Raw genomic sequence first — 12,415 nt, forward strand, 5'->3', positions numbered from 1 at the left:
TTAACACAGTACATGCTGTACATCTCAGAGACCTGACACTGCAGCAATGCCATGATTTATAGCATACTGTAGCTGTACGCATGAGAATGGGTCTTTAAATTCATATAAAATGCACACTAGCTTTGCGAATCATGATTTTCCTTCTCAGCTTGCTATTGACTAATTTCTTTGGTTCAGGCTTTACAACTTTCCACTATTATTTGACTATCAGAGATCCATTCTGATTGCGTGCTTAGCCAATCATTAGTGTCCTCACTGCTGGCGCTTTATCTGTGAACGGACCAGTAGGGTAGTGGATCTGCGTGAATGTGCTTCATATTTCCTTTTCATGCCTAGGGTCCAAGCATGAGCAAGGTGCAAGGATTTATTCAGTGCTTTCTCTTCCGATCCTGCTATTCCATTGGTTGCTTTTTCTTTCGCTCTTGCATTTGTTCCACTGTATGTCTGTCTTTAGTTTGTATGTTTGTTGACAAGGGTGTGTACATCAGACAACAACATATGGCTAATGTATTACAAGTACCGATATATTATTCTGAAATGCAGCCAGTATTTTTCAAAACTTTCAACATAACATTGGTAGATTGGGTCAAAAAAATAAATAAACAAGCAATATCATGTTTCTGATTGTACAGTTTGACAAGCTATTTTGATAGCTATCAGCCATCTGGTTCATGATATCAAATTTCAGCATTATTTTAAATGGCGGGGGGGTGGGGCTTATATTTTAGCGCTTAAAAATAAAACTGCATGCTCATCCTAAACTATTCTCCAACACGACAGTCTTATTTCTGTCATGTGACGTCCATGCTGAACTTGGCAGTCTTTATTTTCTGTCTGCTAATGTTAGTGTCGCATGTCTTGTTGTGTGTAATGATCTAAAGTTGAATTAATATCCATATTAATAATGACGGAAACAATTGTTCCTGTGAAATGTTGTGCACTGAAAAATGTAATATGCCCTCGGTGCAGACTTGGCCACATTTTTCCTGAACGATATGATATATCGGTATACTAAAGACTTCCTGAAATATCTGCTTGTCTGACGCAGTTAGAAATTTGAGTATAAGATGTCCCGCTTCGCGTTGTAATTTCGGTTTTGACCTTACGGTGATCTGTTCTACTTGTGCAGGCTCAAGTCAAGTGATGCTTACAAGAAGGCTTGGGGAAATAATCAAGATGGGGTCGTGGCCAGTCAACCTGCTCGGGTGATGGATGAACGTGAGCAGATGGCTATCAGTGGGGGATTTATTCGCAGGTGAGATGAGTCATTTAAGGCCACAATTCACAAGTCGAAAGATGCGCCATTAATTGGACTTTACCACAGACGTGAAATACACAAAATTTCAATCGTTAACTGAAAGGGCAAGCTTATCCACGAAAATGGACTGTGACATTTTTTACCAGTGGGAAGGACTCACAGTTCTCCACAGTAATCAGAAAGCTTAGAATTCACTGGGTGGAATTTAATGTAACGCACCCAGGTCCAGTCCACTGGTTGGAGAACCGGTAAGAAACCCGCATCGCTTCTGAGGGGAAGGCCCACTGGCCAGCACCGGGGCCTTCCCTGGGATTCAGGACTCCAGAGGCGGAAATCCCGCCCGCAGAGAACTGTCGACCAATCAGAGGCTGGTGGCTCTCCATTGCCGGCAGCGCCACCAGGAGCAGTGGCTGCTACCGGTAATGCTTCAGAGTCTTCGTCAGCGGTCATCATGGGATCCCTGTACTCAGGTGAGTGAAGGCGGAGAAGGGGTCATGGGGGATGGGGGCTAGGGAATCAGAGGCAAGGGCAAGAGCGGTGGATTTCAACGGTCACCCCCTCTTCCCTATGCCGGGCCCCTTGAGCGGACACTTTAAAAGAGGGACTTACCAGAGATGCTGCAGGCAAGCCCGATAGGGTTTGTTGCGCAACATTTGAGGCTGTGACGTTCACATGTAACCCCTGAGCCATTCCTAAATTCCAGTGGGCCCAGGGATAATTGGTGTCAATTGGCTCAATAATAAGTCTAATTGACATCCCTCCATGAGTAGCTGAGTTTCCCCCATAGGCCCATTCCCGCCTCCAACTTAATCACGGGAGGTTTCCCTGCTGCCAGGTGACTGACATGTGGATCTCCTGCGATTAAGTGAGCCTGACTGTCATGTTTCCTACCCTGACCGTCTGCATTAAATCATAAAATCAGAGAAAGGTTACAACACAGAAGGAGACCATTCGGTCCACCATGTCTGTACTGGCTCTTCAAAGGGGCAACTCACTACGCGTCACTCCTTTGCTTTCTCCCCGTAGCCCTGCACATTCTTCCTTTTCAGATAACAATCCAATTCCCCCTTGAATGCCTCGATTGAATCTGCCTCCACCACACTCTCAGGCGGTGCATTCCAGATCCTGCGTGAAAAAACCTTCTCCTCATGTCGCCACTGCTTCTCTTGCCAATTGCCTTAAAACTGTTCCCTCTTATGCTCGATCATTCTACCAATGGGAACATTTTCTATCTATCTACTCTGTCCAGACCCCTCACGATGTTGAATACTTCCATCAGATCTCCTCTCAACCTTCTCTTCAAAGAAAACAGCCCCAGCTTCTCCAATCTGTCTACATAACTGACGTTCCTCATCCCTGGAACCATTCTCGTCAATCTTTTCTACACTCTCTCCAATGCCTTCACATCCTTCTTAAAGTGTGGTGCTCAGAACTAAACATTGAACCAATGATTTATACAGGTTTCACATAAGTTCCTGCCTTTGTACTCTATACCACTATTGATAAAGCCCAGGATGCTGTATGCCTTATTAACCCATCTCTCAACCTCACCCTGCCACCTTCAATGACTTATGCACATATACACACAGGTCCCTCTGTTCCTGCACCTCTTTAGCATTGTAGCCTTTGTTTTATATTGTCTGTCCGCATTCTTCCTACCAAAATGAATCACTTCACACTTTTCTGCATTAAATTTCACCTGCTATTTGACTGCCCATTCCACCAACCTGTCTGTGTCCTTCTGTAGTTCTACACTATCCTCAGCACAGTTTCCAATACTTCCTAGTTTTGTATCATCTGTGGATTTTGAAATTGTGCCCCCAAGGTCTCGGTCATTAATATATGTACATCAGGAAGAGCAGGGGTAAGAGCAAACCCAGCCTATTGTCACTGTTGAGATATTCTGTTGTCTCTTTGTAGCATTTCCAGACTACCAGATGCTTTTTACTGAATGTTATGTGCTTTGCAGACCTGTGAAATAACACCTATAATTTTCACAACAATAGCAAAGCAATACAATGAAATTAGATAATAAGGCCACTAAAATAGATTTGTTTTATATACAAAATTTATGAAAAGCTGTACCAGTAAGTACAGAAGATTTATAATAATGATCTTAAGAATCGCACAGAGAAACAGGCTGGTTAACATGTTGTAGGTATAACAGCAGTATATAGGCCGACTTTGGTGAAAGCTGAAAAGTTAGAAATCATGGGCAGAATTTTACTGCCTCGTTTCGGTGGGAACTGGGTCGTAAAATGCGGCGAGACATTCTAAACCTCATTGGCTTTGGCGGGAACGTAAAATCCCACTGCCATAAAATTTCACCCCATATCAGTGCAGCAGGTAACCCCCAGATATTTCTGCTACTTTAAGAGTTTGATCTTTTAAACATATTCTGTGGCTCTTTATCTTGAACATGGTAACCTGTCACGGACAGGAGGGGTTAATTTAAACCGCACTAATATCTCCTCTCACCACACCACGTAAACAGGAAAGGGTTTTTGATTTGCTTCCCCCTTAATAAGCGGTGGCATATTCCCCAACTCCTCAGTTTTCATCTGATCCAATTTTTCTATTAATAACCCCACAGCAAACTCAAGATAGGATGAACTCGAATGGTTAGTTTATTTGCACATACTCAAAACACAGGAGGAGAGTCACAACATTGCCTCCTTTGCATTCATACAATATAAGAGGAAACGAGAAAAGAAAGATTTACAGTGCTGAGAAATATTGTTTCACATGGGTTCCAGAGTACAGAATCAAAGCCCAATGGGATATTCCTTCACAAAGGTCATTGGGTTGAAAACTGATGCTTGATAATTCACTTTTCCAATAGAATTGACTTCACATGGCGAGATAAGCATACATAGATGAATTATTCTTGTAGGTGCAGAATTTCCAGTAAAAACAGTGTAGATGAGGGCCAGATATCCATCCTGGGCCAGAGCTCCTTGCCTGTGATGCTACTAGTTAGATGTTAAAATGGCAGACTGACTGCAGTTCCACAAGGCAATATTACTGGTTCCACAAGCTAGAAGTCCATTCACATGACTCCCACCTTTCTACTCTGGCTTTCACGAGGGATGTGTGTCCCTTGTTTGGGTCCCCGAAATGATTGAATGTCTCAACCATTAAGAATTGAAAGGAAGGTTGTGGGGCCCTGTGTCTCAGCAGGCAAGTGGGCTCCAGTTAGCCAACTTGGGTTATGAAATGCAGATGGACTTTGCATAGGTCTGGTTGAATTTGGTCTGTGCAGCCCACAGGGTGGTCCTTAGTGTCTCCTGAGGGATAATGAGATGCAATTTTCTCCGATACTGCCAGGTAGCTCTTTGCGTAAGTGGCACAGACAGACATAGGTTCAGCTTTTGAGATAACAATGGGCATATGTCTACATATATTTTCTAAAAAAAAATATACAGGGTGAGATCTTAGTCCCCTCACAAACTCATGGGGTGGATTTTATGGGGGTGGGGGTGGGGGGTTCATTGCTTGTTCTCCCCCCCCATCCTGTTAGAGAAGTCAGTTGCGAACTGACCAAATTTACAAAAGGCTGCCCCGCAGAGATAACATGCTACGGGCAGCCTAAACAAGCAGAGAGAGGGCCTTGCGCCCCTTGGTGGGAGGAAATCCTGTCCTCGAGAGCTGCCAGCCAATTTGATTGGCCGGTGGCTCAAGCAGTTCCAGCAGCGCCAGATCTCAATAGTGGACACTGCTGGGACTGCAAGCAGGCCAATGAAGAGAGCAATGGATCGGGGAACATCCCTTGAAAATGTCTAAACAAAGGCTGCACGCCGTTTAATTTCATTCAGTTTGGCTAAATAGAGACTATTGTTGCTGGTAAATTGAAAATTTGCCTAACAGACAGGCATGGCATGCCTCTAACCAATTTTAAAAGAGGTACTATACTGTTTAATGTAATTTCTATGCTGTAGAGCCCAGCCTAAAACATATGAGCCAAATCATATATTTTAAAGAAATTTTCCTCTAATGCAGGGTAACCAACGATGCCCGGGAAAATGAGATGGATGACAATTTAGAGCAAGTCGGTGGTATCATTGGCAATCTTCGCCACATGGCCCTTGATATGGGCAATGAGATCGACACACAGAACCGTCAGATCGACAGGATTATGGAGAAGGTAAGATTATCAGCATAGCAATTTTTTTTAAAAAGTCTTAATTCATTCTATCTTTTCTTTTAAAAAAGATTTAACAACAGTCATAATAAATAACCATACACAAAAAAAAAAGCTCACGTACAACGATAATTCAATACACTTCCATTCGGAAGAGTAAGAGAAAGAAAGGAGAAGTAGGAGGAAGAAGAAGCAGAGAAAAGCAAAAATGGAAAAAAGAACCCTCCCCAAACCCCCACAGAATAAGTAATAAGAAAATCAACAACAATCATAGGTCAGCTATGGTTTCACCTGATGTAATATATACAACCTAATTAAGGTCAGTTATATGAAAGTAGACAGCTGTAGTTCCTCAAAGTATTCTAAGCAAGGTTGCCAAGCTACTTAAGATCCATCAATGGAGCCTCTTATAGTGCACTTTATTTTCTCAAGTTTAAGATTCTGCACAGCAATTTTTGAAAGATATTTGGGGTGAATATTGCATCCTTTGTAACTAGTAGCAGCTATTTCTAAACTATTGGTGTTCTTGCACTTCAAATGTACTTTGGCTTATTCATGAAACCTTAATGTTGCTATGTGTCAGATTTAAAGTTTGAAAACTCATACCGTCCCAGTGTTAACGTTTAGGTGTGGTGTCCCACATTAACATTGTAAATACAGTGGGAGATAGCACACACATGAGAAAACCTCCCTCCCATTTGGCCCGTTGTCAGTCATAGTAAGCAAATGTTATTCGTTCCATACCAAGCCAATTCTGCGGCAAGTTACAATGTTGGAGGCAGGTGGAGAAGAGAGGACTGATATTTGGCTCATTTTAAATCCCTGTTGGTTGATCGCCAAGTCCCACAAACAGCAAGAGTTGGAACCCTAACCGATCAACTTTTCCAATTTCCAAAGCAAGGTCCGTGGGGATAAATAACTTTCACAAGAAAACAGAGTTGAAGACAAACAAAAATGTTTTGAACCTCTTTGCATTTACAGCATGTATAAACTGCGCCGTGTATGAATTTTCAACAGTGGGAATCTACCTAAATTGTTTGACAGATCACTCTTCTTGTATTTAGAATATAAATGTTGCTGGATATACTGCTAGCTGATTTTTGGAGAGTTTGCAATAATCTAACTCCAATGAGGATAGGAATATCATGACTTGTGAGGCCATCTTGGGGACAGAGGTGCTATTTCCATCATTTGCACTCCATAAATAGTGATGCTGACACAACTGCATAAACAGACCTCCTGATTCGACACCTCTAGATGCTGAAACATGATTTGTGAATACATGGTCATTGGACGAAGACAAGTGAAATTCCTCGTGAAAAGTTTAGCGCTGGTACAGTACAGGAAATCCAGACTCAACTAGTATCTGAAAAGAAAGAATGTGCAGGATTACAGGGAGAAGGCAGGGCAAAAGGCAGTAGGTGCATTGCTCATTTGGAGAGTCAGGACAGATAAGATGGGCCGAATGTCTCCCTTCTGTGTTATAACAATTCTGTGACCTTCTCATTGCACTTATCGCAGGGCAACTGTTCATGTTTGATCATTTTAGTGCTCAGAAATCATTTCATTATTAATCACCCGCTCTAGACTTTTGTTATTTTTGTCACTGATCCCTGATGAACAGGCAACACTTAGGCTCAATGGCTAAACCATGGGCAGTTACCTGTGGAATAACAGGTTGTTTTAATCAGACTCATACAGATGGAATAGTGATCAGAAATACAAACAAACAAGAAATGAAAAAGTTCCTGCCTTCATTCATCTTTCTGCTCCTAAGTTTCAGCTGTGGGGAGGAGGTAGTCCCACTATACTGTGGTGCCCTGACCTAGCGTAATGGATTAACATGACCCCAGAACCTAAATAACCCCACACTACTGGAGTGACTAAACTACACATGTGGGTCTGTGCAAGTCAGGTTGTCAACTCCAATCGGACGTATGCCTGGAGATTTCATCACATGACCACGCTGGCCTACCCAGTCAAACAGCCTTGAATTGCCCCATCTCCAATATTGCTGAAAAGGGAGACATATTGCCAAAACTTTTCACCTTGCACTCATAAGGACAAATGCAATAATACCAAATTACAAACGATCACATCAATTCATACTATAGGAGAAAAGGGTGCTGATTTGTTGGCAATTTAATTCTGATTGCTGAGACGTTGCCATGGAGAAAGCAATGAGGAATTACAGGCTCCTCAAGCACCCAGGGCAGCACTTGATGAACAAGCCTGAGTGTGCTAATAACTACCAATAACAATAACGAATTTAAGATAATCAGACGACCTCGTAACGTGAAATAAAAACAGAAAACACTGGAAAAACTCAGCAGGTCTGGCAGCATCTGTGAAGAGAGAAAGAGAGTTAACGTTTCATGTCCATGTGACCCTCCTTCAGAGCTAAAGAGAAGTGGAAATGTGATGGATTTTATACTGTTTAAGAGGAGGTGGAGCAGGTGGAACAAGACAGAAGCTCAGGGATAGGTGGGGACTAAGGAGAGATTGACAAATATGTCACGGACAGAAGACAAAGGGAGTGTTAATGGTGGTGGTAAAGAATAAATAAGGTGCTAATAATGGCATAAAGGTAAGATGGCAGAAGATGTTAATAGCAGAATAAGGGTCAACGCTCTGTGAAAGCACAATACAGAAACAAGTGACAGATGGCCCTGTGGGGGAGAGGGTGTTGAGGAAAAAAGGATTTAAAACATGAACAAATAGATAAAGGAATAAAATGAAGTTTTTTAAAAAATGAATAAATAAAAATTGGACTAAAAAAAGAGGGTCAAGATGGAGGAGAGTTCCTGGTCTGAAGTTGTTGAACTCAATGTTAAGATTGGAAGGCTATAAAGTCCTTATTTGGAAGATGAGGTGCTGTTCCTCCAGTTTGCATTAGGCTTCACTGGAACATTGCAGCAGGCCAAGGATGGACACATGGGCATGAGGCCAAGATGGTGAGTTGAACTGGCAAGTGACAGGGTTATGCTTGCAGACTGAGTGAAAGTGGTCCGCAAAGCGGTCACCCAGCACTGCTTCACCTGAAAGGAATGTTTGGGGCCTTGGACAGTGAGGAGGGAGGAGGTAAAGAGTCAGGTGTTACACTTTCTGCTATTTCATGGGAAGGTGCTGTGGGAAGGGGATGAAGAGTTGGGGGTGATGGAAGAATGGACCAGGGTGTCCCAGAGCGAATGGTCCCTACAGAATGCTGATGGGCTGATGGGAGGATGAGGGGAAGATGTGCTTGGTGGTGGCATCATGCTGGAGTTGGCGAGATGTTGGGGGATAATCCTTTGAATGTGGAGGCTGCTAGGGTAAAAAGTGAGGACTAGGGTGACCCTATCATGGTTCTGGGGAGGAGGGGTAGGGGTGAGGGCAGAGGTAAGGGAGATGGGTCAGACACTGTTGAGGGCCCTGTCAATCACCATGGGGGGGATACCTCGGTTAAGGAAGAAAGATGACATGTCAGAAGCACTGTTTTGGAAAGTAGCATCATCGGAATAGATGCGACGGAGGTGGAGGAACTGAGAGAATGGGGTGGCGTCCTTACAGGAAGCAGGGTGTGAGGAGCTGTAGTCGAGGTTGCAGTGGGAATCCGTGGGCTTGTAATTAATATTGGTGTACAGTCTATCACCTGAAATGGAGACAGAGAGATCAAGGAAGGGAAGAGAAGTGTCAGGGATGGACCATGTGAAAGTGAAAGAGGGGTGGAAATTAGAAGCAAAATCGATAATTTTTCGAGGTCCAGACAAGAGCATGAAGCAGCACCAATACAGTCATCGATGTACTGAAAATAGAGTTGTGGAGGGGGCCTGAGTAGGACTGGAACAAGGAAGCCTATAGTTCTCCATGGCAATGCCTTGGCCAATCAGAGTCAACTTATCAGAATCACTGGCCTAGCCAGCGACACCCACATTGCATAAAAGAATAAAAACAACTTGCCAACCAATCAGCACTCTTTTCTCCTGTAGTATACAATGTTGCGATCATTTGAAATTTGGAATTCTTGCATTTGTCCTGATGATTCTCTCTTTTCAGCAAGATTCAAGTTCTGTTCTACCAAGTGATATCTTCAATATTTCTGTAACTAATAAATGAAAAGAATGACAAATAGACCTTACCATTTGTTAATGCTCCTATGTTTTCTTTTTCTCCAGTGTTGCTCATGTCAGTGTCCAGAAGATTAATCTTTAATTCCTGAAGACTCCAGGGCAGTCCTGGAGGATTGACAATTCTGTGCGTACAGATGTTTCACTGCCTTTTGGCCTGCAGCATGGAACAATGAAACATCTGCACACAATGCAAAGGGACAGATGCTTTGTGCCATTGCTCGGCAATGTTACGCTGGGGTGCTCCAGTGTGCTGCACCTCTGTGACTTACCATTACACCAGCATTAGCAGCACTTATATCCTGTTAATTGAACATTTCCTATCTAGTGCTTACTTGGGAATAAAGTATTTGCATAAGGAATTTGTTTAGGCACAGACTTTATCTTCATTTACTCTGCAGAGTTGGCTCAGTGGGAAAAACTGAATAAATTGAATACTTTGCTTTTATGAACATGCTGTGCTGAAGGGCTGAGATTGATTTTTTTTGAATAGTGTGTGCAGGGTAAATGCTGAGAGGCTGTTTCCCCTGGCTGAGGAATCTGGAATCCATGGCCACAGTCTCAGGAGAAGGGACAGACATTTAGGACTGAGATGAGGCGATATTTTTTCACTCATAGTTATGAATCTCTGGAATTCTCTACCTCAGAGAGCTGTGGATGTTCAGTCATCGAGTATATTCAAGACTGAGGCCGATAGTTTTTTTTCACCGAAGGGATTAAGGAATATGGGGAATTTATTTTTATTTGTTCAGGGGATGTAGGTATCTCTGGCTGGGCCAGCATTTATTGCCCATCCCTAATTGCCCTTGTTCACAGGGCATTTAAGAGTCAACCACATTGCTGTGGGTCTGGAGTCACATGTAGGCCAGACCAGGTAAGGGATGGCAGATTTCCTCCCCTAAAGGATATTAGTGAACCAGGTGGCTTTTTATGACAATTATCAGACTTTTAATTCCAGAATTTTTAAAATTGAATTCAAATTTCACCATCTGCTGTGGTGGAATTTGAACCTATTGCCCTGGGTCTCTGGAATACTATACTAATACCAATAATATGCCACCACCTCCCCTAAAGTGTGGAAGGTGGAGTTGAGGTATATGATTCGTCAGCCATGATCTTATTGAATGGGGGAGCAGGCTGGAAGGGCCAAATGGCCTAATACAGCCCCTACTTCTTATGTTCTTATGTGTCCTAATAGTATTTTATGTCACTAGCTTGCAGTTTAATTATTCTTTATATCGATATTTTGGCCTTGTTCATTTGCCTTTCCTCCTTTGCAAAATGACCGTGTGCATTTTTGTTTTAAATTTCAGGCCGAATCCAATAAAACCAGGATCGATGAAGCTAACCAACGCGCAACAAAGATGCTAGGAAGTGGCTAGGCCCTGCAGGAAAGTGCACTACTCCCTGGCACTCTTCAGAAAGCAGTGTACAATTTGATTTTTTTTTGTGGTATTTACTGAATAGGTTTGCACACATGCACACGACAGACCCAGTGTAAAAGTTGCCCTGTGTAGCTTGTCATATTTTTAACCAGAGTACTTGTAATTATTTATTTCTAGATAAATCTCTTTCCAAAGGATGTATATAGGGCTGGATTGCTGGCTTTAGCTCACTCGTGACGTTGGCAGCTTGTTTTCCCCCTTTTTCTTTTCATTATCAAAGTTTGCTTGGTCAGGTAGGAATGCGATAAAAGCTGTTTTTCTTTAAAAATGCAGGATGTACAGTATTGTCCTTGTGAACTGTGTCACTACACAAAGCTACTGCCATGCTCGTAAGGGTGTTGTGATGGTAAAAATGCATAGTTTAAAAAAAAATCTGTTGTCTTATGTTCATTTCACAGAACCATTCTAACTTAACGTCAAGGAAGTGTGGTGTATGTAACTGTAATCGTCCTTACACTGAGGTGATGTACTCACACAATTATGCATGATATTAACTGTAAGACCTTCTGCTAAAATGATCTCCACATGGCAGAAGCGCCTTGGCAAAGCATGCTCAGTATTGGGACACAGTTGATACTAGGTTATATCTGCAAGTCTACAGTAGTGCCACATTTTATGTTCTAGAAACAAAATTGTGAACATGGTGTAAAATAAGGATAAAGCATTTACTAAGTGAACAATTTCTGCAAAGAGTTTGCAGTTAGCTCAAAATGAGAAAACTCAATGCTGAAGCGAAACACATTGGCAGTGGTTAGACATTCTATCCACAAGGTTTAGATGCTGCTACTGGTGTTTATACTCGATGGAAGGATTGCACTAATAGGGGAAAGTAGTTGTGTACATAGGCCTGAATATTTATGAAAGATATGTAGTTTTTATAAAGAAATTGTATTTTGTTTGTTTTTACCCCGTTGTGTTTTGTAAAGTTTCTTGTTGCTTTATGTATTTAGAGCTATGCACAGCAAATAGCTGGACTGTGTAGTTAATGAAATTACTGGACTAAAGTAGCAAAACTGTTGAGATAAATGTTATTGTAGCATGTAATGTGGAATTCCTTCTGCCTCCTGTTAGTTTGTGAAATGGTTAACGTTTTGTAGCTAGTTAAAATGATTAAAAATTACAAACATTAAGCTATGTGCAGTTTAGTTTATTGCCCTCAAAACTTTCTGGAAAATCTATGACGCACCTTGAGGCAGTTTCATCTCTTTGATCCCATGGGGAGAAGAGTTCCTTTGTGCATCACATTTAAGAAAACCAGAAATCTCTTTATAAAGGAGATGTCTACTGTTTTACTATACTTAGCACACAATGGAAATCTCCCCATGTGACCTAAACTAGTTATTAAATTCAGTGACTGAACATTTTCCAATTCTTTTAAAGATCATCTGACATGTGTGTAGATCCTTTGAGAATTATTAGCAATTTCCAACACCTTTAGATTATTTTAGAAATCTCTGGTTAAGTC

The 12,415-nt window shown here is 42.0% G+C and overlaps 1 protein-coding gene across 3 annotated transcripts in view; it reads left to right on the plus strand.

The window, feature by feature from the left end:
* The window catches only part of snap25a (synaptosome associated protein 25a), a 120,196-nt gene extending 108,116 nt beyond the window's left edge, over positions 1 to 12,080 (plus strand). For all 3 annotated transcript variants that reach the window (XM_078556444.1, XM_078556442.1, XM_078556443.1), the window contains 3 exons: positions 1,130 to 1,255; positions 5,258 to 5,402; positions 10,819 to 12,080. In XM_078556444.1, coding sequence (XP_078412570.1) covers positions 1,130 to 1,255; positions 5,258 to 5,402; positions 10,819 to 10,887 — 340 coding nt within the window. In that variant the 3' untranslated portion in view covers positions 10,888 to 12,080. The remainder of the gene's footprint in view (positions 1 to 1,129; positions 1,256 to 5,257; positions 5,403 to 10,818) is intronic.
* The last annotated feature ends 335 nt before the right edge of the window (positions 12,081 to 12,415 follow it).

This window comes from Cetorhinus maximus, chromosome 14 (assembly GCF_964194155.1).
Source record: "Cetorhinus maximus chromosome 14, sCetMax3.hap1.1, whole genome shotgun sequence".
In the NCBI taxonomy this organism is placed as follows: domain Eukaryota; kingdom Metazoa; phylum Chordata; class Chondrichthyes; order Lamniformes; family Cetorhinidae; genus Cetorhinus; species Cetorhinus maximus.